The sequence below is a fragment of the Chionomys nivalis genome, chromosome 17 (assembly GCF_950005125.1).
Source record: "Chionomys nivalis chromosome 17, mChiNiv1.1, whole genome shotgun sequence".
In the NCBI taxonomy this organism is placed as follows: Eukaryota; Metazoa; Chordata; class Mammalia; order Rodentia; family Cricetidae; genus Chionomys; species Chionomys nivalis.
The window spans coordinates 17,481,150-17,506,300 of record NC_080102.1 but is presented as its reverse complement, the minus strand read 5'-3'; the positions used below and the strand labels follow the sequence as shown (position 1 = coordinate 17,506,300).

The following is a 25,151-nucleotide window of genomic DNA, read 5'->3' as shown; positions in this document are numbered from 1 at the left end:
GAGCAGGAGCCGGACAAGGTACGTTACACAGGCGCGTTTGAGTGAACTGTGAATGCCCTAGATAGATCCGGGGCAGGGCAGAAATTATCCACAGAGCCTGAAAAAAAATTACCTCGTTTCTATAGAAACATGTGAGGCCCGAAGTTTTCTTTTTTTTCCAAACGACTGCATATTGCCAATCACTGTCTAGTCCCTCATCGTACCCTGGCTTTTATGGTCTCTGCGCTTTAGCCAGAAATCTGCTGCCTCTCAGGGCGCGCAGGTAACTGTAGCGGAGGAAAGCTGATTGTCCTGAGATGTACTTTTCCACTGGGCATCTTCCGGAGCGTCAAAGGGGCTCCGGAGCTAGAAAACAAGGGTTTCCACTGTTTAAGGAAAATGCATTCCGTAAATGTCCTTACCTTCCCACCTTCCCTTTTTCCTACCCACCCACCCACCCCTGCTACTATGTGGGCAGGAACACCCTAACACAGTTCTGTGTGTTTTAAGGAAAAGAGCTCAATTTTGGCTTGCGCTGAAAGGGTTAAGCGATCCGGGCTTCTAGCCCTGTTGGGCAGAGACCCCAAGGAAGAAAAGTCCTGCGCCACCTCTTCGCTACCATCCTGGTTCAGCCACTCCCCCCTTTTTCAGGGCCTCCACTCTTTCAGTTTCCAAACTCCATTAAAGTGTCAGGCGGGGTGATCCGGGCTCAGTAACGCAGCGGAAGTCTTTCTGAGGCGAGGGGGTCCTAAGGCAGTCGGTGGCATTCGCCGCTGGGGGCGAGAGGAGGGCGCGCGCATCCCTCCTTGCGCCCAGCGGTCTGCCCGAAGCCCGGAGGCAGGGCGTGCGCAGGGAGAGCCTTGCGCTCAAGCAGCTGCACCCTTTCCCGAGCCAAATACGACGTGGCACGGGGCACGCTGGCGCTTCTTTCCTCTGCTACAGCTGGAGACACCGCTATGTGGGGGACTTGGGGGCTCTGTTTCTAGACCCTTGCCCAGGGTGGGTTTGAGGGGCCCTGGGAGCAGGAGTGGAGATGGGAGGGGAGCCAGACGCTGGGTTGAGACGGGATAATCAACACCTTGGGCGGAATTTGTCACGGTGGTTCTCCCCTAGAGTGAGCCAGGACTTAGAAATTGGCCCCGGTGAACCCGAGGGCGGATCTGAAAGGAGGATCTGTGCAAGGGTGAGAACTTCGCGGCGACAGAGGCGGTTTCCTCCGACCTAAGAAAGACAGCCCAGGGGAAACAGCCCTGAACGCCCATTAAAGCTGGGAAGAAGGGCTGGGAGTGGAGGTGGTGTCTGAGGATCAGGGCTTTGGAGACCCAGGTCATATTACACAGTCCTAGGTGTCAGTTTCCATCAGCATTGCTCTGGACATCCCCCAAACGCCAGGGCACACTATCCTGAATCAGGTACCCCTAGCCACCAGGGAAATCAGCTGCAGCAACCGCGTCCAGGCTTGGAACACGTAGAAGCCCAGCCTGCCCCTCCCCGCCCAGCTCACTTCATTACCTCCTGGGACCCTTTGCTGCCAAATGAGTCTCTGAGGCAGCTGCACAGAAACGTTACACTCCTTCAACCCACATGGCTGGCCTGGGATTGCATTTGATGTCACACCCTGGGAGGGGTGTATGTGATGCAATAGATTTGGTGGCTCTGATTGGCCAGGAAGGATTCCCCCACCCCCACCCCACCTCAACCCTGCCCTGGAGGCCAGAGTGTATATATAGAGACACTCAAGGTCTGCTTAGTGTAAAGCAAAGGAAGCCTTTAGATTAGCTTCCTTGAAGTGGTGTGGTACACACTTGGGAGGCCCATTGTAGATTTCAAGGCTTAACCTGGGATTTCCTATTAAAGAGAGGCATATGGCAGAGTGCCTTTGGGGGTGTTAAATCCGGTTGTGATTCGTTTTTAACAAGTTATTTTAAAAAATAAATATTTGAATAGTCGATACATATTTGATCTTAGAATATGAGGTTTTTAAACTGAAAGATGCATGTCTGTGGAATGAGCTAAAACAAGTATCCATGCACAGCAATCTATTTACGGATATCGTTTACATTTTTGACAAAACAATTAGGTTGAAGATAACTCAAGTTTTTAAATTGTTGTCTTTGCCTTCCAACCTACGCAAATGACTCATTCATAAATTTAATGTTTACATTTGTCTAGATAATATTAGCTATTCAAATAAGATCGTGTTTCTGAATACAAGTTTTCTTCTCCCAAGAGTTTTCCTAGTAAAGTAGTGGTTCTTTTACATTTTCAGTGAAAATTTAGAGACATAATGCCCAGCTGTAGCATATATATATATATATATATATATATATATATATATATATATATATATATATAATTCTGAACAAACCCAACTCCTATGTGTGGGTTCTGGATTCAAGCCTTGTCCCTATTCTTGCTCCCTTACCCTTTACTAGAGTTAGATGACTTGACACCTGCATTGTAAATGTATTGATTAGATGCAGTTTAACGAGGTTGTTTCTATTATATCTAAAACAAAATCCAAACTTTACCAAATACACTCATCAGTGTATACAATTCTAAATATATAAAACATTGGTGATTAGCATCAAATGTGAATATCACTCTCCAGAAAGTAAATACTGTATACAGTCAGCTGTTGTCGAGGGAAACGGGACTTGTGCAATGAATGACTAAGATGATAGTTACTAGAAAGTAAGGTAGCTTGCGGTGCCCCTTTCTGTTGGCTCTGTAGAGTGTAACTTCACAGCGATTATCTTTACCAACTAAGATTCTTTGATGTCCTGACTACTTTCCCTCCCTCTGTTTCTCCCTCCCTCTCTCTTTCCCTCCTTTCCTTCCCCCCTTTTCCCTCTCTCTGTTTTCCTCCCTCCCTTCCTTTTTTTCCTTTGATGTGGTCTCACCAGGGAACCCAGACTTATCTCAGTCTCCCAAGTCCTGAGCACCACCACACCTTGCTGCAAGATTTTATAAAGCATTAGCTCCTTTGAATTTTTTCAAAAGTACGTATCTTTCTCTAAATATTTCCTAACTTGGGCACTGTGGGGAAAGCCTTTGTTTGAGATCTAAGTGGAGATCCCCTTTCAGGAAGTTGTTATTACACAATATCATTTTAAATCTGAGAACGAGTAACAGGGAGTTGAGTGTTATTAATTACCTGCATTTTGCACGACGTGCAGTCCAGAGATTAATGTAGTGGGGGACTAACCCATAAGCTCCATGTCTCCATGTCTTTCTGAGTTATTTTCATTGTTGCATACCCAGGCTGTGTTCTTCTAGAAGCTTCAAGGACAGAGACTCCCTCTTGGAAGTGGTTGTGTTAGCTGAATAGGGGTAGCTCCCTGCGTAGGAGATCCATTGCCATTTGTTGCCACAGCTTGACTTTCATCATTTTCCCTGTTACAGAAACTTCTAGACTGAGTACCGACTTGCTCCATATGGCTTTGCACTATTTCACAGAGACTGATATTTGTGCTGCACTTTATCACATAATATTTTGATGACGTAAAGAGTAAGTTTCTAAGCCCAAGTATTGGTAGTCAGAAAGATTGCATGTCAACTCCTTGGGATTTCCCCCTCCATTGCAAATGCAGTGCAAGATGGAGCTATTCAGGAGCCACTTGCAGTTTGAGAAGAATGGCATCCTTCTAGTACATGATTGAAATTGATGGTGCAATGGAGAGAAAGCTGAAGCCTGAAGTCCTATTAGTGTGAGGAGACAATTAAATGGCTTTGAATTCTGATCCTGCCTAATGGGCTCCACAGTCTTTGGTAGGAAAACGGAGGTGGGACTGGACACAGAAAGGCAACTTCAAAGAGAATGCAGGTCAGAGGGGTAAGAGAAAGGCATTGATGTGCTCCACTATGAAGAGTTTGGAGGGCTTCAGGTGGGTATTTCTAGCTCAGATTTCTAGTGCCAACAGGTAAGAGAAGGAAGTCACATAATGGACATCAAGGTGAAGGAGGACTTGAACTCTGTCACTCCGTGACTGCTAGCCCAGACTTCATTGTATGTTAGAAGCTTTTGATACTCTAGTTGCAAATTATATCAATAAACTCTGAATATTGTTCCAGCAACACAACAGTTGACTTTATATATCTTTAGGTCAATCGGAAATACATTAACATTTGGGAACCAATAAATTTTAACCTTTCATTCACTATCCATTTTTTTGTCCATGACTAGCTGGCAGAAAGCTATCACGCAGATATCTTTCATTATGAAGAAGCAGGTTTCTGGAAGGCATAAGTCACAAACAATCCCACACCAGTGTGGAATTATGATTAATAGGATGGTTATTTATTTAAAGGGAAAAAACTTACAGATCACCATCCCAGACAACAGCGCTCTGCGTGATCAGGAAAGGAGTCTAGTAACCAGAAGTGGCTCTGGAAGCAAGACAGCAAGCACACGCCTACTGCTGCTTTTCAAAGCAAATGAGACCACGCCCCAGTGGGCTGGTATCTTAAAGGCTATTGGCTGAAGGAGCAGAAGGAGCTCCCACAGCACCTATCCCTTTTGTTTAAGTAAGATAGTTCTAAACCCAATACAAAACAATATATATTAGGAACAGATATTAAGTGTAAGATTAGAATTACAATCATCATAAACAATATTAAGCAAGGAACATGTGCTAAATGTTTTAATAAACATTTTATCCTATGGAATCTAAGTCTTGTATAGGAAATGGCTTGGAGGTAAGAGGACAGTAACTATGACTATCTAATCTTCAACCCTATCAAAGGTCTGAGAAGAGAGATAATATTACTAGCTGACGTTACTTGTCAACACCAGTACTCCCAGTTCTAAAGGCTGTACTTAGCATATAAGTCCTATAGGAAAAAATGAAGCACTTATAAAATATTTAAATGAATTTATGGTAAGGAAAGTTTATGTTGCTGTACAGGTTCTATATATTGGTAGAGTCTGGAGCAATATTCTCAGTAAAGAAATATTCTTTAAATATCTCCTGTCATCTCCGTGTCATAATATGATGGTATATTGGTCACAAGTTAGAGTCTTTAATGGATTTAAAAACATAATGAGGAGGAGAGGAAGCAAAAGTGGACTTTATAATTATTATTCTTTATTTGCATTAAAACTGACTTGTACAACAATAGTGACTAAAAGAACCATTTTTAAAATATGCACTGTATTACAAGCAAAACATTTTATATATGCTCCATCCCTCAAAATGGTGTTATTCACAAGTCTTTCATAGACCAGGAATGAAGTTCAAGGAGTGGATACCAATAAGAATTTTCTGCCTATTTTCATGGAGTGAATATGGTAAAGACCATGGAAATGGAGGTTTTAGTGTAATCCATGTTTATCTATGATACTGATGGCAGCAGTACTAAAATGAATGAGTCCTAATGCTATTTCTCAAAATTTGAAGTTCCATTAGATAAATTGAACGATCACATAGCATCTTCACAGAGCTTTCAGAAGTTTGTTGTAAAGACAGACAGTTGCTATAAAACCAAGCTTGCATTGAATCAACTTGTTCTAACCCCTAATTTCTGTTCTGTTTATCATGCCACATTTTATTAATTGTTAACTAAAAAGTAGCAGTGGGTTACAAGGAAGACAAATGAAGATAATTTGGTCATTACCGGTAAGAAAATAGCACTATAAAGATTTAATTGAAGGCTATTTCTTTTTAAATATTTCAATGAGCTTCTCTGTCAATCTCATTATCTCCTTTGCACTCCATATGATAAGTCCCCTGCATAGCTTAAGAAATTGAAGTCAGCTTATCTTATGTACCTTATTCAAGGTTACCCAACGATTAAATGGAGGAGCTGGGATTATATCTCAACTCAATCTGTTGCTTTTTGCCAAATTCTATGGGACAAAGCTGGGATTTGAACATAAGTATACCTGATTTAAAACTTTTGCTAATCTTGCCAATGCTTCATAATCTCTCCAGATGAAGAAACAACACATATGCATACACATACACTCACACACACATACACACACAATCACAACCACAATTACAAGTCATTAGAGCCAAAATATAAAGCTGTGTGAGGACTAATGAGCACAATAGGACTACAGGGGATAGTCTTTTGGTGCATAAAAGATAATCCTCCTATCCCTCACAGCCCTGTACTCATAAAGTTGTTCAGATCGTGAGTCATAATTGCTCTGGATGCTCTTGGAGACCATGCCTATCTCTGTCTTTATTATCTTTATTGCCCCCAAATCTTCTAGAGCAGGTCTGGGACTCCTCGCAGCCATTAAACTGTACATACTGGGAGGTACCATCTGACCTACTGTCTGCTGCTTTTCCCAGATGCTCCCCAAAGCAAATGTGGAAGGATGCTGTGTGAAGTCTATGGGAACTCAGTTCTCAACGTGGTACTAAGACAAGGAGAACAGCTGATGTCCTCTCTTCGCCTGATCTTTATGACATTAAAGATCAAGGGTGAGGATAAGCTCTGATGCTTTCTGACCCAGGGTGCCATGTGGGGGAGATGGACAAGTAAAGCCTTCTGTCTCTGCCACAGGTGGCAGCATTGGAAACAGTGGCCTCTTTCTCATGGCAAGACAGGATTTCTGCGCTGGCATTAAAATTGCACTTGCTTAGATGGGCCAGTATCTTATTTGGAAGCAATACTGTTCTTTATCCCTTTAGATTGAATGCGTATGGGGAAGTATACAGGCACAGCAGTTTTTGAATATTGCCTGGCCATATATCTGAACCCATATGATTGTTCATTCTCTACACGTCACAATGATGGGGACACATCTTAAAGTTCTCCTCTAATATTCCCTTATGTCATACAGGTTTATTTTTCTTTTATTTCTCTTACAGTTTGTTTTGACCTACATTTCTAGGGAGAATAAACGCTATTAAATAGTTGCTATCAAGTCCAAGTACAGTAGCAAGCCAAAAGCAAATGGGCTAAAATCTGATCCTACCACTCTCCAAATTCAAGTTTTACATTTTACATATTCACAGAATGCAAATTTCTAAATTTATCTCTCTTAGGATCTAGGCCTGAAATAACCCAGCTTCTCTAATTCAAGAGAAAAAGCACATAGACATGTTCTTCTTTTAGTTGGAAAGTAGGTTTGTGTAACAGAGTGTTTGAATTAATGATTGTCTTAGAAACTTTATACATATGGTGCCCACATCTATGAAGTTGCCCAGAGCAATTGAAAAACCACACATACACACACACACCCTGTGTGTCTCTCTGATTCAATGCATCCACTTGGTAAAACAGGCTTTACAATGTGCCGTTTGCCCTCTGGCCCACTCGGAGATGCTCTGTGCGTCTCTCCCGACAGAACTGAGTACAGGATTATAAAGGTTCAATTCTAACCGCATTATTGCAGTGTGTTAGCAACTTTCCCAGGCTTCAAAAGGACATTCTGTAGACGCCTATGATGTAAGAGGGTGTTCCCCCCTCAGCTGTGGCCAGCAGATGCTCTGTGACCGCTCTCTACATCCATGTGTGCTGATAAAAAAGCAAGGAAAATGTGAATAATGGGAGAACAGCAGACTGTTCTTTCACTGGGGATGGGGATTCTAAATGCAAGCTGAGCACACACTTAAGCTTCTCCCTGGCAAATGCTTGGGTCCCTTTGAAAATGTTTCACTCTTTTGAGAATGACTCATATCTTGGAAATGACAAGCTCCAAGTCTGCTTGCAGCACCTTTAGGCATCAGTTAGTGTGGCCTCCGGGAGCATTGAGCATCCTACTAACTGTGTTCATGAACAAGGGATGAGGTCCCTGCTCACCACTCACTGAAAACTCTGAGGCTCACTCTCTTCCAGTGGACTCAGCTTCCCATTTGCCTTAAGGCTGCTGCTATCTGATCCCCGTATCATGCATCGCAGTGTCTTGTATAGCTGCTGGAAGTGGAACTCACATTTCTATTTTGCTCTGAATGTTTTTCAGCTTCCTAGCCAACAGGCTCTTCGAAGGAGGCTGTGGTTCTGGCGTGTAGAAATGCTTGCCACTCTGTGTCACTTTGTCCCGCAGTGCAGTGTTTCAAAGAGTCTGACGAGCATGATCATTTTCGTTTAACAGAAGGAAACGGTGTCTACAAGGTAGAAGGATAGGCAGCACTTTGGTCTCTGGCTTCTGTCGCGTGACCTTGGTTATAATAATTAGGGTTAGTGAGATCCAAAAATGTATAACGGTCAATTTAAAATAAATAAAACAAAACCCTGTGAGTTAGCTATTGCTGATGTAGGTCCATGCATCGACCTAGATAGGTGAAGGACTGCATTCCTTCATATTTAATGCAATGACCAACCTCTCCTTTTATCTTGGGGTGATATATATCCCAGAACCTTACTGATACATATTCAAACCATAGGAATATAAAGAAAGATTGGAGGGAGACTATCTTCTTTTTAAAAACTTTTTTTTTCTCCTTCTAGAAGAGCCAACCTTAAACTTCCACAGGCCACAGCGTTGTAGCTTCACCACATTGTCTGTGGACAAGGAAAGGTAACAGCTTTGGTGGATAAACCCATTAAAACTTCTGAGAAGTCTAGTGCACACCCAGGCAAGAATGATTAAATGCAAAAAATGTGAAGATAGCTGCACAGTTGCTAAAACTAAGATGATACTGCTTTCTAGGGGATATTCATCTTTACGTTTTGATAAGGACTAGGAGACTATAAATAACACCTGAGAGAAGAAGCTTTATAGAGATAATTGATTTACCAAATCTTTCATTTAAAATAAATTCATTCAATTTCTAAAGTTAGCTGGACTATAAAATTATTATGTATTAATGATATGTAAATATGACCCATTCTCAAAGTGGGTGTGAAAACCAACAAAGGAATACTGCATTTATAACAATTATGCATCTTACGGTGGTTCATACCTAGAAGGGAATAATGCTGTAAAGTAAGATATAAAGGGGGTTATAAAGCAAAATTTCAATGCTTAGTATCAGAAATTGTTTAGGAAACACAGGGAAAAAAATGGCTCTCCAGTACTAAATTGTTTAAAACCTTATTTAAGCAGAGGTGCGCAGGCTCTGGACATTCACTGTCCAGGTGACTTGGCAAATTCCAGGCTGGTGGTAGACCTTGTCTCAGAAAGAAAAAATGGGATGGAAGGTAAACAGCAATGCTGGCATGACCAACCCTGGAGGTTGTCATCTGGTTTCTACATGCATGAACACACAGGTGCATATGTACTTGCACACACAAAATCACACACATATCCCCCACTCAACAACCTTATTTAGGACACATGCAGAAATTAGGGGTGGATTGAGAACTGAAACAGGTTTAAGGTCTGACCTCCTAGATTGTTTGATAGGATGGATGGTCAGCTCTTGGAATCCAGCAGAATGTAACCAGTAATACTATGGATTTTGTTCTATGATTCTGCTGTTGCTTGTCTGACCTTCAGGACTGTCAGGACCACCTGATGCTGGTGGGAGGAAGGAGCAGACAGACATATGAGTACAGTATCTTGGAAAGTTCTTTACACAGGACATCTAGGGGGAATGGATTTTAATGTGAAAGGGGGATTTGTAAAATGTGAGCATTGTCATCGAACAGGTCTTAAATAGCAAACATGCACAAACAAAAGCACTGGGATCCAGGAAAACAAGACGATGCTTGCTAGGTCACAGCACTAACGGATGAACTAGTCCTAGTACACAGTCTTCTTAATCTCTAACCTCATCCAGCTTGGTGGAAATGTGAGCCTAGGGATGCACATGACAGATGAAATGAAGTCACACTTGGGAAGGTCAGCAGAATCTTTTTTGGATTTCCCACTCATCAAAGAAAGTATTGGACAGGCAAGAAGATTGCTTTAGAAAATTTTAGTTTGATGCCTAGTTGTTGCTCTATACAAAGGGAGGTAGCTGCCTTGGCCAGAGGACCTAAGACACCTAGAGCAATGCATCCAGGTATGAGTTTAATGCATTGTGGCATTTATGGCCCTACCTACTCATTTGATTCTTGAAACAGTCTTGTGCTATCTGGGCATCTTGACTTGAAGATAAGCCCTTGTGGCAACATAGCAAGTTAAGTGAGAAACTCAATGTTATAATTCCTGACTGTTGTGTGGGGGAGGGGCACGCCGAATCCCTTTCCTAGTTGAGGAGCCATCGGCAGTTGATTGCTACTGGAAAACAAAGACTCAGTTTTCATCAGGAATGCAGATCCTGATAGGTTGTCATGCTCCAGTGGATGATGCCATATCTATGTACACACTGGTGGTACTAAGTGGACTAAGCTGGTTAAAAAATGTTTTTTAAAGTTCATGAAGTTGGGAGCGGAACATGGTGGTGGCAGGAAGATTTGGAAAGAAGGAAATAGGTAGCGATATTTATCAAGTCCATTGAGTACAAATATGAAATTACTAAACAATAATCTAAAATGAATAAAAATAAAGGGAGGGATCCCTAAAGGCTTCTTGTACAGTGCTCCCTACCACCCATAATAGGTGATAAACATGAGGCAAGAATGGTTAACCACAAACAAGTGTCTCTGATTATATTCCAGATGCATTGCGAGAGGTTTCTATGTGTCCTGAGAATAATTGGAACTACACTTTTTGGAGTCTCTCTCCTCCTTGGAATCACAGCTGCTTATATTGTTGGCTATCAGTTTATCCAAACGGATAATTACTACTTCTCCTTTGGACTCTATGGTGCCTTTTTAGCATCACACCTCATCATCCAAAGCCTCTTTGCCTTCCTGGAACACCGGAAAATGAAAAAGTCCCTTGAGACCCCCATTAAATTGAACAAAACCGTTGCTCTTTGCATCGCGGCATATCAAGAAGACCCTGACTACTTACGGAAATGCTTGCAATCTGTGAAAAGGCTGACCTACCCTGGAATTAAGGTTGTGATGGTCATCGACGGGAACTCGGATGATGACCTTTACATGATGGACATCTTCAGTGAAATCATGGGCAGGGACAAATCAGCCACTTACATCTGGAAGAACAACTACCACGAAAAGGGACCTGGAGAGACAGAAGAGTCCCATAAAGAAAGCTCACAGCATGTAACCCAATTGGTCTTGTCTAACAAGAGCATTTGCATCATGCAAAAATGGGGCGGAAAGAGAGAAGTCATGTACACAGCCTTCAGAGCCCTGGGACGAAGTGTGGATTATGTACAGGTAGGTCTGAGAATGCCTGCCAGGGCAAACATACGTCGAAATAAAGCAGCTGTTGTGTCTCCCCAGTCGTATGCTATAGCCCATCTTTGTCCCTTCTGAACACAGTGCTCCTTTCAGTCCTTTGGAAAACAGCATGACTGTTGAAAGTGCATTTTGAACGACAGAAAAAAAAATCTTGTAAAACTGTTAAGAGCATCTATGAAAGTGCTTCCTTGTCCATGCCATTGGTTAGAAATTGGGATTATTTGGACAGGAGAGCCCTTTTTTCATCCTCTTCCTTTTCCTTATTTCTTCTCTGTCTCTCTGGATTCTGCCAAATAAAACCTAGTCCATGCTGTTTAAACACACACACACACACACACACACACACCAGCAGCTTCTCTGTAAGAAAATTGCCTGTGCTGGAGTTGAAAGGTCTTGAGAAAAGCTGCAGGCTAGAAAATGATTGGTGTGTAGACGCAATAAAAGGGGAGTGGTAAAAATGGCTTTGATTTTAAAAAGAGCAAGAACTGTAAAACTGAGAGGGAGAAAGGAAAAGGAGGGGCAAACCGTCGTAGAGGGAGCAAAACCAATGTAATGTTTATTTCACTCCCAAACATCATTACCTCACTGCAACTTGACCTTTGAAAGAGTTTGGGATGATGTGTGTTTGCTGGAAAATTAGGCAGGCTGTGTCTCTCCTTAATTCCTTTCTAGCTTTGCGGAAGGTTTCTCCTCCCTCGGTTCATATTGAGGATGTGGCAATTTTCTCATTTTAATTTGCTTTCATCTTCTTTAGTTAGATTTTGACCATGAGTATGTCTGGTGTAGGGAAGCCACTGGAACCCTTCATCCTCATAGAAGTGAAACCCCTTTTTCCTGTTTTTAGCAGTGGGATCCTATTGTTCAGGGATCTTTATTGACACATATCATGTTCCCAGGTCTAATAATGAGATGGGATTAAGTAATGATTTTAGGGTCATTGCCTGAGGATCTAATCACAGGGATTGTTAGCTATTGACTGCAAAATTCCATCTCCTTGAGCCTCAGTTTACCAGATAAAATAGGCCAATATTAAAAGTATTTTAAAATAATTAGATCAAACAATACATCCCTAGGGCTTAGCCTTAGTTACAAGGTTATTACCAACATAATTAAAGATTTTATTATAAATGTGTTGTTTATTATAGTACCCTCCAATTTATACTAAAATATACGGTATGCACCATCTGTTGTCGTGGGTTAATTTCAGATAGTGTGGGAAGAGTAGGAGGTATTTCACTGGTTTCCGTTTGCATATTCATATAATTTTTTGTGGAGTCAGCACTGGTGTCCTCTCATTTGTCTCTTAATTTCTCAATGGTAGAACTTTTGCTATTAAGGGAGCTTCAGTTATTTCTGGACATTTGATGCTTACATGCTATAGCTTCTGGTCTAGATAGGAAGATGATAAGATATTTCCCAAGAAAGGTATGACAGATAGCTTAGAACACAAGGAATAAAGCTTTGTGCCTTAAATGAGAAAACATCTGCTTTGATATTTTGCTTTTGATTCTCGTTACATTCGTCAGTTCCAAAGAAGACATCATTATGCACGTTAATTCTTCCTTTTTCTTAACCTGCTCCTCCCAAACCCTCTTCTCCCATCATTCTTGTTTTGATTTTTGTTTGTTTCCTTGACAACTTTGTGCTGTGCTTGTCCAGGAAAAAGTCACAAGGAATAGGAAAGGATGGAATAGCCTTTCTGTTGGAGTCTTTCTCCAGACCAAACTTTCTAAAAGACTGACCCCAGCAGCTGCTGGTACCTAGGCTCTGAGGCCTCCTAAGACTCTTCATGCAGTTGCAAGCACACAAACAAGAAAAAAAATTCATTTACTATCCCAATCCTGAGCATTCCTTCCTATGTCATCCCCCAAGGAGCCTCCTGAAATATAACATTGCTTGACTACAAAATGGCAGCTACTTAAGGTTCAAACTCAATACTGAATGATCTAATTTTCTCTTATGACTGAGCCCAAGTTTGGAAACTGTAAAGTAGGGGCCACATTAAGGCAGGAAGGAGAGAGGTGCGGAGACGGTGGTGACAGGTATTGCTGGAGATTGAATTTAGTGGGCAAGTGCCTTAAGGAGAGTAGGACGCAATGGCCCATGGTAAGACGCAGGGACTGGATGTCTAAGGAAGAAGCTATGAGCATCTGTGTGCTTGCTGGACAATACGGACTCACCATGGAGAGGTGTGGCCGAGACATTTGGTTTCTAGTCACAGCCAGTCTTTAATGCTCCTCAGTACGCTGTGAACTTGATTTGGGGTTTCTGGCTTATTGTTCTCATGACCTATTATTTCATATCTTCACCACGCTCCCAGTTCACCATCCAAACTCCTCCCTGTGTAACTACTAACAGATGATCTCACCTCCCACGAAGGAGAAACCCAATAATACTGAATGTTCTTAAAGCCTTCTTTACCCTCTTTTGTGTTTCCTGTTTCAATAACATCCAATCTAACTTGACTTTCTGTATCAGCGCTATCCTTTATAGTTAATCTCCAGGAACCCTAGAGTTCTTCTGGTCTGCAGGAATAAAGCCTCAGAAATTGTGCACCCTCCCCCCACCCCCACTTATTTTTTCCTTGACTGACTACTGTTCCCAACTTGTAGCCTTTCAAACATCTACCTCTGTGCCAGAAGACTGATGAAGTCCTGGTCCAGGGAAAGGTAGTGTAGTACCAGTTTACCCGCAATGGTGCTGGTTGCTCTCAGAGATAGAACAGGTCTAAAAACAGAACAAGAACATAAAGCGAGAATACACAATGAAAGGAAAATAAACTTTCTGTGTGGGGGAGTAAAGAAGTGACATGTCCTCATGGATTCTATAGTCTACATTTTCAATTTTTTCATCTCTTTAAAATTTATCTCTTTTCTCCAAATCAATATTCTAAGTGATTTGGGAGTCATATACATGAACAAAATGAGAAAAAAATTATTTTTAAGTCAATGTACATGACTTAACTGGGGTCAAAGAAGGTGATACTTTGCTTTTTTGTTTTAATAATTATCTTTATATCCATTTCGTGCCATGATATCTACATTTTTGTTCTTTTTGTTGATAATTTAGTTTTTAAATTTAAATTTTAAATTGCCCCAAGTATAGAGGTTTTTTGTAATTTAAAACATAAAAAATCTATTATATGATTCATGGAGATGAGTTTTCTCCAGGCCATGAATTCAGTGTTAATACTCAATAATACTCCTTAAATTAAGAAACATTTATAAAAAAGTACAAGCACACACAAGGTCATGCATTTATCAGGTATATACCTATTTAAAGTTCTCAAACAACTACTAGTAAAAATGTTAAAAGTAAAGAGTTGAAAATATGATCAGAGACACTTAACCCTGGATTTCTGCTAGAAATAGTTTAACAACTGTTAATCCTGATTATGAAAAAATTATAGAACACAGATATCATAAGTAATGATAACTGCTGTGTGACATTTACCTATTTTCAATTCTGTGTAGAAAGTCCAAGAAACTGAAATATTTCCACAACAGCGTTAAGAACAATGTATGTGGAGAGAAAAGGTTGAGAGAAGGTTGAAATAGGAATAGGGGATCCCGGTCTGTTGCTAGTTTGCTGTGAACTTGGCCCCAGATGAATCCATTTTAGCTAGTAGAACTCATGATTGAGAAGTCCTTTTCAGACAAAGGCTGAAGTTAGCACCATTTTCACTCCTCCTACCTTCTGAGGGTTTCTAGCAAAGCACTGAAGATCTACTAGAGTGAGGTAAAAGACAAGGCCCGAATCATATCAGCTTCCTGTATCTGTCACTATCTTGGTTCTCAATTTCACTTTGTTTCTTGAGGCAAAAGATATGATAAATTAGGTTTAAGCATTAGGAGGTACATATCTCTTAAAGCATCACAGAGTACCCCCCATAAAGATGTGCAACTTTTGTTTTTCAGAATTTCGTTTAATTTATTCTTTGTTCCCCATCCCCTACTATCCCTCACCTCCTATCAAGTAAAAAGCCTGCACACAGCCTGCCTGTAGCTTCAGGTGGGGCAGAGATGAACAAATCCGTGAAGCTCATTGGATAGACAGTCAATTTAGCCTAATTCATGAGCTTTAGGGTTGATGAGAAACCCTGTCTCCAAAAATAAATGTGGAGATCAATAAAGAAAGATACTGAGAGCCCTCAGGCCTTCACATCCAAGCACACACATATTCACAGGCACCTCCATTAACTTGTACACCCCTGCACTAAGAAGTACACACACACACAACATATCAACAAAACTCAAAACCATAAAGCAGGGAACAAGAGCTAGGCCTGGTGTCATACATCTATAATCTTAGCGGAGGCAAGGTTGAAAGAGGATCATGTATATGAGGCCTGCCTGGGCTGTATGGTGAGTTCTTCTCTTGAAACAAACAAAAACACATAAAGGGAATGAGGAAATCTCAGGATGGGGCCCTTAAATCAGGGTAATATTCAAGTACTCAACTTTGGAGAACAAAGCCAATTGAAAAGTTAAAGGGATCGCTATGTATTACAAGCAAGTCATGTATTAATTATGGCCGAATACAAACCACTCTTTATATTTTGCACTTCTTTCCACCAAACTATAACTCAATCTAAGATTTTTTCCCTGTTGGCTTTAGATCACTGTGTCATCTAAATTTGTCAGGTGTTTGTGAAGCTCTGGGTTCCCTTTGCTTCAGGGGTGAGGGTCATAATTTAGCTAAACTAACTTTAGCAAGAGCTCTTTCTTGGAACTAGAGACATCAATTTATATCTCTGCATTTTGTTTGCTATCCTTATTCATGTATATCATTTCTATTCATTACTTACTGTGAATACCCATTACTAAGTGATTTATATATATTATATTATCTTATCAAGAAGCCATTCTGACAGGGTACGATAAGGATAATAACAATCTATATGTTTGTCTCGAGGGATAGAAATTTAGAAAATGAACCTGAGGGGTTCAAGTTAAGAACCTGGCCCAAGTTTATATAACTGGCAGATTGTAGATTGGGAATGGTCTATTTTCATTCTAAAATCTTGTGTGGTGCTTTTGTTTGACCCCCTACCCCCCTCTCTGTCTATCTCATCTTTCTTCCTTTATTTTCCTTTGGTTTTGGAGACTAAACCCAGGGCCTTTGCTGTCTAGGTGGGTGTTCTACCACCACATTGAATATCAACCTGTTCTTTGCTTTTCCTTGTGTATTTCCTGTGGTGAATCATTAGAGGAGCTCAGGGAGAGTGGTACCATCTTCTGTCTCCTCAGGTTTAACCATCTGTGAGGGGGTTTTGCTGTTGTCTTTTTCTATTTGTTTTGTTTTTTTTTCTTCACCCTTGCCCGCTTTCATCTAGAGATATTGATTGGGATAGAGGAGCAAAATTTCCATTTACTTTGTAATTACTTTGAAACAGGAACCAAAACCCAATTCCACACACTCTAGAAATAATTGCATTGTCTCAAGGTTTAAATGAAAAGTCAAGGTTAAGATGAAGAGTCAAGATGAAAATGGAGGTGCAAGGTTAAGATGAAGGGTCAAGATCAAGAGAGAGTTGAACTGGAAAAGCCAACACCAGAAGAGGTCTTGATTTCTTTTCAACTTTTATTCCTCATGAAAGTTAACTACAGCAATTTCAGATTTCCGCTTGATGTGCTGGGTTTACACTACTCTTTGAGATGGAATATGAGCTACAGAGGTGATCCATTAGTGAAACAGAAAGGAGAGACCTTCTTCAAAGTCCAAGTGAAACATAGAGATTTTGCCTTTAGACTTGGGTCTTAGAATATGAAAGGCATTTGGTGGGCAAGCATTCTTGTGAGGAGCTCCAATTAGATTGTCGTTAGGTTCCTGGCTGTTATAGATGGTTCCACATAAACTGCAGTCTGTTTACATAAGAGATCTTCTACATGTAATCAAGTCTTGTGTCTCTTTTTTTGCTTCTCTATATTGAACACTCTCCATAGAGCAAAGATATTTTAGGTTTGGGTTCCCTTAAGAAGTAAATCCTTTAAGGATTACTTACAACATTATACTAATGGCATACAGTGCTTTATAGTACGTGCAGTATTTATGTATTCATGGTCTTACTAATATCCTGTGATTGTGATAAGGTCAAAGCCATGCACTAGGAAGACACAAGACTCAAGAATTTAGGTTTCTTGATTCTATAAACATTTGTTCTTAAAGTAGACAGTCTTGACTATAGAAAATCTCTACAGTAGTTGACATTCTCTGCTCTATGAGTCACCACTCTTTGTAGCATATGGAGAAGAACATAACCTATGAAAAGCCTGCATAGGTAAAATTGGGATTTAAAACATCTCATCTCAGTGTTGCTGTTACTTTTGGGAAAGCAGAGCCTTTTCGTGCAACCACTTACTTTAAACCCAAGGTTGGCAAGCATTGCTTGTAAAACACTGGAGAGCAAATATTATGTTTTGCAACTGTTTGACCTCATTGCAGTGTGAACACAGCGGAAGATAATAGGCACACAAACAAGCATGGCTGGATGTCACAGACGGTAAAACTTGAATTTCATCTAATTCATGTACATGCCAAATTATCCTTCTTTTGATTCTTTTCAAATTCAGACACATAAAATCATCTTAATCCTTTGGCAACATACAAACAGGTGGCAGGTTGGTCTTTACCTAAAGCCCCTAATTTACCAATCCCAGCTTAATATTAAGGAGAGATATAGAAGGCATTGTTAACTCTTGGCTGAAATGGTGGGAGTGAGAAACAGAGAGGAAAGGATTGGTCTTTCGGGGATTAAACTGAGGTGGTTGATTCTTCCCAATAGTGGATTGCACATTGGAACGTTAATTCCCCTTACTTTATTCAGAAGTTGTTATTCCTCTTCATTGCTGTTATCTGCTGCTGAGAAATCTTGTAACTAACAACTATGTGCTTCAGCTGTTCACAGTCATACCCTAGCATGGACGAAGACTTTTGAGCTGTGCCCTGGCTTCTGGATGCAGATCACATCCTATATCTTTTCTCGATGCAAGTTTCAGCGACTCATAGACTTCTGCTGTATGTCCGTCCTAGGTTCTAATCTCGAGCTAGGCAGCCAAAATTCATTTCATACATGTTCTTAACTGGTGCGGAGAAAACTAGGAACAATGTCTTGTTAGATGAACGTTAAGGACTAAAGCTGTATTCGTCACATCTTATTAAGTAAATCTTCATGTGCCCCTGAGCGCACAAGCTTTTTCCAACTGGCAAAGGCAAGGTTTCTGGTTGGCATTGAGTCACTACACAGAATCCAGACTCTGAAATTCTTTAAAGCTCTTAAATCCTACGATAACAAACCCCTTCCCGGGAGATTTCTGAGAACTTTTCCGCCAGATATAGCTAAGCTCACCATACTAATAGCCTCTCTCAGAGACTGTCTGGAGTTCTGTTTGCAAAATGGGAGGGACCTACTTAAATATGATGAACTTCAGAGATTCAGTTCAAGTTCAGTCATTTCAAAGTGGAGGTTCCTCTTGCTTGCTCATGCTCAGAAGCAGGCGGGGTTACTTGAATATTACTTTTGGATTTCTCCCTTCCTGTTGTTTTAAGCTTATTTTAGCCTTTGGTTTACCATTCCTGACTTAAGTCAATAGAGGTAGATGTGTCTTTAACTTTGGAGGCTGGAGTCTAAAGGTGGGCTGGACTTGTGCCTTTACCTCTGTTCCCTTGGCCCAGACCTCCAGCCCAGCCTGTAGGCTTAGGAAAACTTGTAATAAACAAGCCATGAGAGAGACAAACTTACTTTTTGGTTGACTATGTAGCTTACTCAGGCTTGGAACACGTGGGTTTAAAACTGTTAGTGAAATCTTGTGTTCTAGAATGAAAAGCTGAGACATTCCTATGCCTATTTTGTCCTCCTCAACATAAATGACTATATTGATCCTAAATGTAATTTTCAAAAATCAACATAACAGCATAAATAACCACAACAAGAATAACGAACAGACTTTTCATTTATAAAGGAGTGCTTCCACTTAGTAAAATAACAACAACAAAACCTTTAAATCCATAAATTAAGTCCAAATTCATTGTAATTACTTAAATCCGAAGTGATACATTTGTCTACATTATTTAAATCCATAAATTCCAATACTGCATTCAAATAACTTTTTCCAGCAATCTTCATTAGCAAGGAATCTTTTCAGAAAAATAGCCATTAATAAAGCTGAAAGAAATAAGTTTTTAAAATGTTGGGATTCCTTAGAAATAAGATGAATGGTTCATACTACATATAATAAATGTCTTTAGCTCCTGAGATTCCGTGCTTCTATAACTTATTAATTTTCTTCGATTATTTTCAAGGAAATTTGGAGAGTTTGAAAAATTGCCCATTTTGATTATAAATGTGGTTATATGTTTTTTTGATAATGATAATAAACTCTGAAAATGCATTTTAGGTGACTTTTGTACCTGGGCAAACATTGTAGAGTATACTCATATAAACTAAAACGACTACAAAGCCACTAGATAATATAATCTGATGAACCCCCTGCCAACACCTCACCCATCTTTGATCAAAAGATCATTGCACTGCAATGACTGTAAATAGGCTAAATCTGCTGCTCAGTCACGCTCAGTGATCATTTGAGCTAGCCTGCCTCACGCTGCACTGATATCCATAAAGACCTGTCTCCATGGAGCGTGATAAGCAGAATCCTCTGCCACACTTGTCACCCTTCATGACAGCAGGTTTGTGACGACAAGGCTAAGAGTATAGTACAGAGGCTCCTCTGTGACTGAGGGCCAATCCACCGTGTTTCTCTTTACGTAATTTCCGGCTTTCTCCTTTGCAGGTGTGTGATTCAGACACCATGCTTGACCCTGCCTCATCTGTGGAGATGGTGAAAGTTCTAGAAGAAGACCCTATGGTCGGAGGTGTTGGGGGAGATGTCCAGGTACATGTGGCTTCATTGTTTTTGTATACGACAGCTTTAATAGCACTCACATATCGGTTCATTCAATGTTTATTGGCTCAATGTTCCATGGTCTTGGTGCTGGTCACATGTAAGATGTTCTTATCTGACTTGAAATAATTAGGGATATCTATGCTCAGTCTTGGGTATATCACATGAGTTCTTGGTGACTGGTAAGTTACATATAACATAAATGCATGGATGAATAATGAACAGCAGGCAACCTAAGGCCACAAGTTAATATTCAATACCATACTAACATATGATAAAGCAGTTATTTAGCCACAGAAGTAATGAAATTGAAATATATTCAGGAATGGATGATATATTGTACAGCTCTGCATTTAGACATCTGGCCACTCTGTGGTGAGTTAAAATTACAAAATGAAAGGTCTGAAGAGATGATTGAATTGGTAGGAGCGTTTGCTGCTTTTGCAGAGAATCTGACTACAATATCAGGCACTCACGAGATGACTCACATCCATCATAACTCAAATTCCAAGAACTCTGTTGTCATTTTCTGATTCTTGTAGGCACTGCATACACATAATGGACATCCACACAGATAGAAAAGCACTCGTGCACATAGAAATTGTAAAAAATATAAACTGAAAAACAAAAATTAAAAAGAGAAATTGTAATTCAAATTTACACTAGTAAGAATAAACAGAGACAAAATTAACGTGTCCTGTCATTTACTAGTAATGGAGAAACAATTATTAACGACCCATTACTGAAGTTTCTTGGATAGAGATGTAAGCATGTGAAAATATGTAAAGGTAAAATCAGAATTCCTTGTAAGTATAGTATTCAATCTTAACTCCAGATGAGAAGTACAAAGAAAATAAACCTCAAAATGGAGATTTGTACTGTGACCCATGTATGCATGCTTGTTACTAAAGTCTATAATGAAACATCATATTAAGGTAAACAAAGAAATAGCCTGGTGATTAAAAAAAGGAGAGAGGCTTACAAAATTTAAATAGAATTAATTATTTGGGGGATTTGTTTTTATCTCTTGGAATTAGTAAACGGAAAAGGAAAGTGAACACATAAGGATTGGAAACTGGGACATTAACCAGATCAGGAGAATCCTAGCGTGACCCTGTTTCCTCCATGAACTCACATGAGCTGAACACCCAGCACAACACACCTGGGATCTTAACTCTTCCAATCTTAGGTGGTAATTTACAAAAACACATCTGGGAACATTTAAGGATTGATTATTGATGCTTAAAATTATAACTAAATCCATTAATATACATACACGTACACCCAACTAATGCTTCTTTCATTACACAAAACCCAAGAATACAAGATAAAAGAATATCAGAAAGAGGAAGGAAGCCAAAATAGAGTCACAGAGGAACAGAGTTCATGCCAAGCAGTGATCTCAGTATACTTTGGGGTTTCTTGGTATTATGAAACTAAAGCTAACTTTTATTTATTTATTTTTAACTTGCAGATTTTAAACAAGTATGATTCCTGGATCTCCTTCCTCAGCAGTGTGAGATACTGGATGGCTTTTAATATAGAAAGGGCCTGCCAGTCTTATTTTGGGTGTGTCCAGTGCATAAGCGGTCCTCTGGGAATGTACAGAAACTCCCTACTGCATGAATTTGTAGAAGACTGGTATAATCAGGAATTCATGGGCAACCAATGCAGTTTTGGTGATGATAGGCATCTTACCAACCGGGTGCTGAGTCTGGGCTATGCAACAAAATACACAGCTCGGTCCAAGTGCCTTACTGAAACGCCTATCGAATATCTCAGATGGCTGAACCAGCAGACCCGTTGGAGCAAGTCCTACTTCCGAGAGTGGCTGTACAACGCCATGTGGTTTCACAAGCATCACTTGTGGATGACCTACGAAGCTGTTATCACTGGATTCTTCCCTTTCTTTCTCATTGCCACAGTCATCCAGCTCTTCTACAGGGGTAAAATCTGGAACATCCTCCTCTTCCTGTTAACTGTCCAGCTAGTGGGTCTCATAAAGTCATCTTTTGCCAGCTGCCTTAGAGGAAACATTGTCATGGTCTTCATGTCTCTCTATTCAGTGTTATACATGTCCAGTCTACTTCCTGCCAAGATGTTCGCAATTGCAACCATAAACAAAGCTGGGTGGGGCACATCTGGAAGGAAAACCATTGTTGTCAACTTTATAGGACTTATTCCAGTGTCCGTGTGGTTTACAATTCTTCTCGGTGGTGTGATTTTCACCATTTACAAGGAATCGAAAAAGCCATTTTCCGAATCCAAACAGACTGTTCTCATTGTGGGAACCTTGATCTACGCATGCTACTGGGTCATGCTTTTGACTCTGTATGTGGTTCTCATCAATAAGTGTGGCAGGAGGAAGAAGGGACAACAGTACGATATGGTGCTTGACGTATGATCTCGCGATGATGCTTGCAGTCGCACACGGGGACACACACACACCTTAGCTCCTCAAGGGGTCGTACAGTATTGTGGCATCTCATAGGAGACATATCACTGCTGCTGGGACTTGAACAAGGACATCTGATGGCTTGACTTTTGATTCTGCCAAAGTAAATTGATACATCAGTAAGAACAAACTCAGATTTAACCCGAAATTCCTAGGAACACGGGATGACTTCTTTGTTTATGCACTTTTCCCTTACTGTGCATCCACCTGATAGTGTTTGTTCTATATACCTCACTAGCCATGCTTTATGTGGGTGATCATGGAAGAAAAGGATTCTGAAAACTCAAGGGAACGTTTTTTTCAACCTATACAACCTAACTTATGGACTGTTATAATAGATGATTTTCTTTCTTTTTATTTTCTTTTTTAAAGAAAAAAATGTTTGTCTTTAACTCTACCAAATGAAATGCCAAAGGAAAGTTTAAAGGCCACTGGCTATGCTGTATTTTGATATAATTGTACTGTGTTTTTACATTTTGTATGCCAATTTTTAAAACAAATTTCACATCATAGTCTATATTTTACTTCTCTGCCAAAATACACTTTTCTTTTCTTTTTTATAATAAAATAGGTTCTAAAAAATCCATACTATAAAAATTAACCTGCCCAAAATGTGAAAGTTGGTTGACCGATGTTCATGAAAGAATAAAATGATTCTCTCTTTCTCTACCTTTTACAGTTGAATAGTTTATTTCTGTGAAAACATGTAAATTTTCAATATTCTAACTTTTTATTTCTTCTAGAAAGGGCCAAGATACATGTCAGCTTTTAGGTAGTAATACATTACTCACACATGTACAAGAGCAAATCACTAAAGTTGAGGCCAAAAGGGTGGAAAAGTGCAATTTTTGATTATGATACATTTTCAAAAGGGAATGCTAGTCTTTGAAAGAAAACACTGGGCACCTTGTACTGGATAAACATGAACATCAAAAACTCGTCATCTGTAGAGATGAGGACAGCATTTGTGTAGAACTAGGAAAATAGAAAGCTGGTAAAAATTTATCTCTGTGATTGGGACAAAGACAATGCAATTCATCAAAAGTTTTATTCTGTGGCCTGTATGCAACAGACCTTAACATAGACGCATTAGATGCGTTTCCCCTGTTAGTATCCGAGTTTGCCGATTCACACTGCATGGTGATGATGTTTACTTGAGTGAATTTAAACTAATATAAAACACAATTCAGAACTGGCACATTTATGTTCCAAGTGTCCTCTTTACTTCTCAGGAAGGGTATTTTTCTGAATTGTACAGGTAGTCTTCTCATCTCTTCCATACTTGGCCTTCCTAAAATTATCCACATGTAGAAATGACATTAAGAGTTAATTAGTATTATTAAGAACGGGTCCATACAGAAAACAAAGACCCAGTTCCTCCAAACTTGACTAACTGAGTTATTACGGGGCCTCCATTATTCAATTTGACTTTTCACATGATCTATCTTGCCTTGTGGCTGGTGCTGTGTATGCCTGTATCAAGCACACACTCAGAACACAAGAGTAGCTGGATAAAAGCATTGCGGTGAGGCAGACATATAGTCAATGATCTGCTTCCTGAGTATGCAGACTTCCGTGTTACATCTTAACTGAAAAGACGCTGCATATTCTACCTTGTCAGTACAAAGAGGTTTGTTCAAGTTCTGAAAAACTCAGACTCTCACTGCACGGACAGCTAGTGGAAAGCAAACACACCACGACAATAAATGAGACTAAAACTTGAGTTTGCCTTTTTAACTATTTATGTTCTAAGTTAAGCTTTGATAACGTTCAAATGTCAAATTTTCTCATTCTTATAAAAAATTGAATTAATTGCCTTGTATTTATTTTAGCAATTATTCAATGTATTTCCATTATAGGATGTATAGTATAATTGATTTTTTTGTAAATAAAATATTTTTGATAAGATTACTGTGTCTTTTTTCTAAGGGAAGGGGACTTGCTTTCCTGACTATAAAGGTATATAAATCTAAAACTGGGTGTATAGAAAAATAACGTGGCTGCTTAAAGATAATATGTCATCTAATGATTCATATACTGGGTGGAACTTTTTAAAATTAGTATGGTTTGGAAATCTGAAAATCCCCAAAGAGACAGAGAAATCATATTGACTAACATAGCCTTTGTCTCTGAATTCTTCTTCTATATTTCCTCCCTAGTTGCCCAAATTATAGAAAAATTTTATCACATTAATTTGTCATAACTGAAAAATAATCAGAGAAGTGAAGCAAAGCAATCAGCAAGTTTGCTAATCATTGCCTTACTTATACTAAATAACACAACTGCAAAGTAATTAAAATCGAATCACATGGGCAACACTGCCAGCCACTAAACTTGCTCTCAGAGTTTATATGAGAATATTGGAGAACGTCTCAGTTGAGGTATTCATGACCATTTTGTACAGTAGCATCCCAAGTTTGTAATGAGCATTGTTTCAATGTGGTTATATCTAATTATGGCAGTATGGCTAATTTATGTTCTGTCTACACTTTTGTATCCTTCTAGTACCGTAAACATGTAATGTCTTTACACAAGGCAAAAAAGATAATAAATGTCATTTTTTAAAAAGTAGGTTGAGGCATCAAATAGCATTTCCTGGCTTGAGAAATTTTGATGGTTAATTGTTCCATTTTCCCAGTTATCATTGAGATTCATCTATT

At 39.7% G+C, this 25,151-nt stretch overlaps 1 protein-coding gene across 1 annotated transcript; it reads left to right on the top strand.

Annotated features, from left to right (window-relative positions):
• On the top strand, positions 1-22,469 carry Has2 (hyaluronan synthase 2). Its single transcript, XM_057792366.1, has 4 exons — positions 1-18; positions 10,483-11,109; positions 19,926-20,027; positions 21,511-22,469. Exons 2-4 carry the CDS (start codon positions 10,483-10,485, stop codon positions 22,438-22,440), a joined length of 1,659 nt encoding a protein of 552 aa, XP_057648349.1. The 5' UTR covers positions 1-18; the 3' UTR covers positions 22,441-22,469.
• Positions 22,470-25,151: the final 2,682 nt, after the last annotated feature.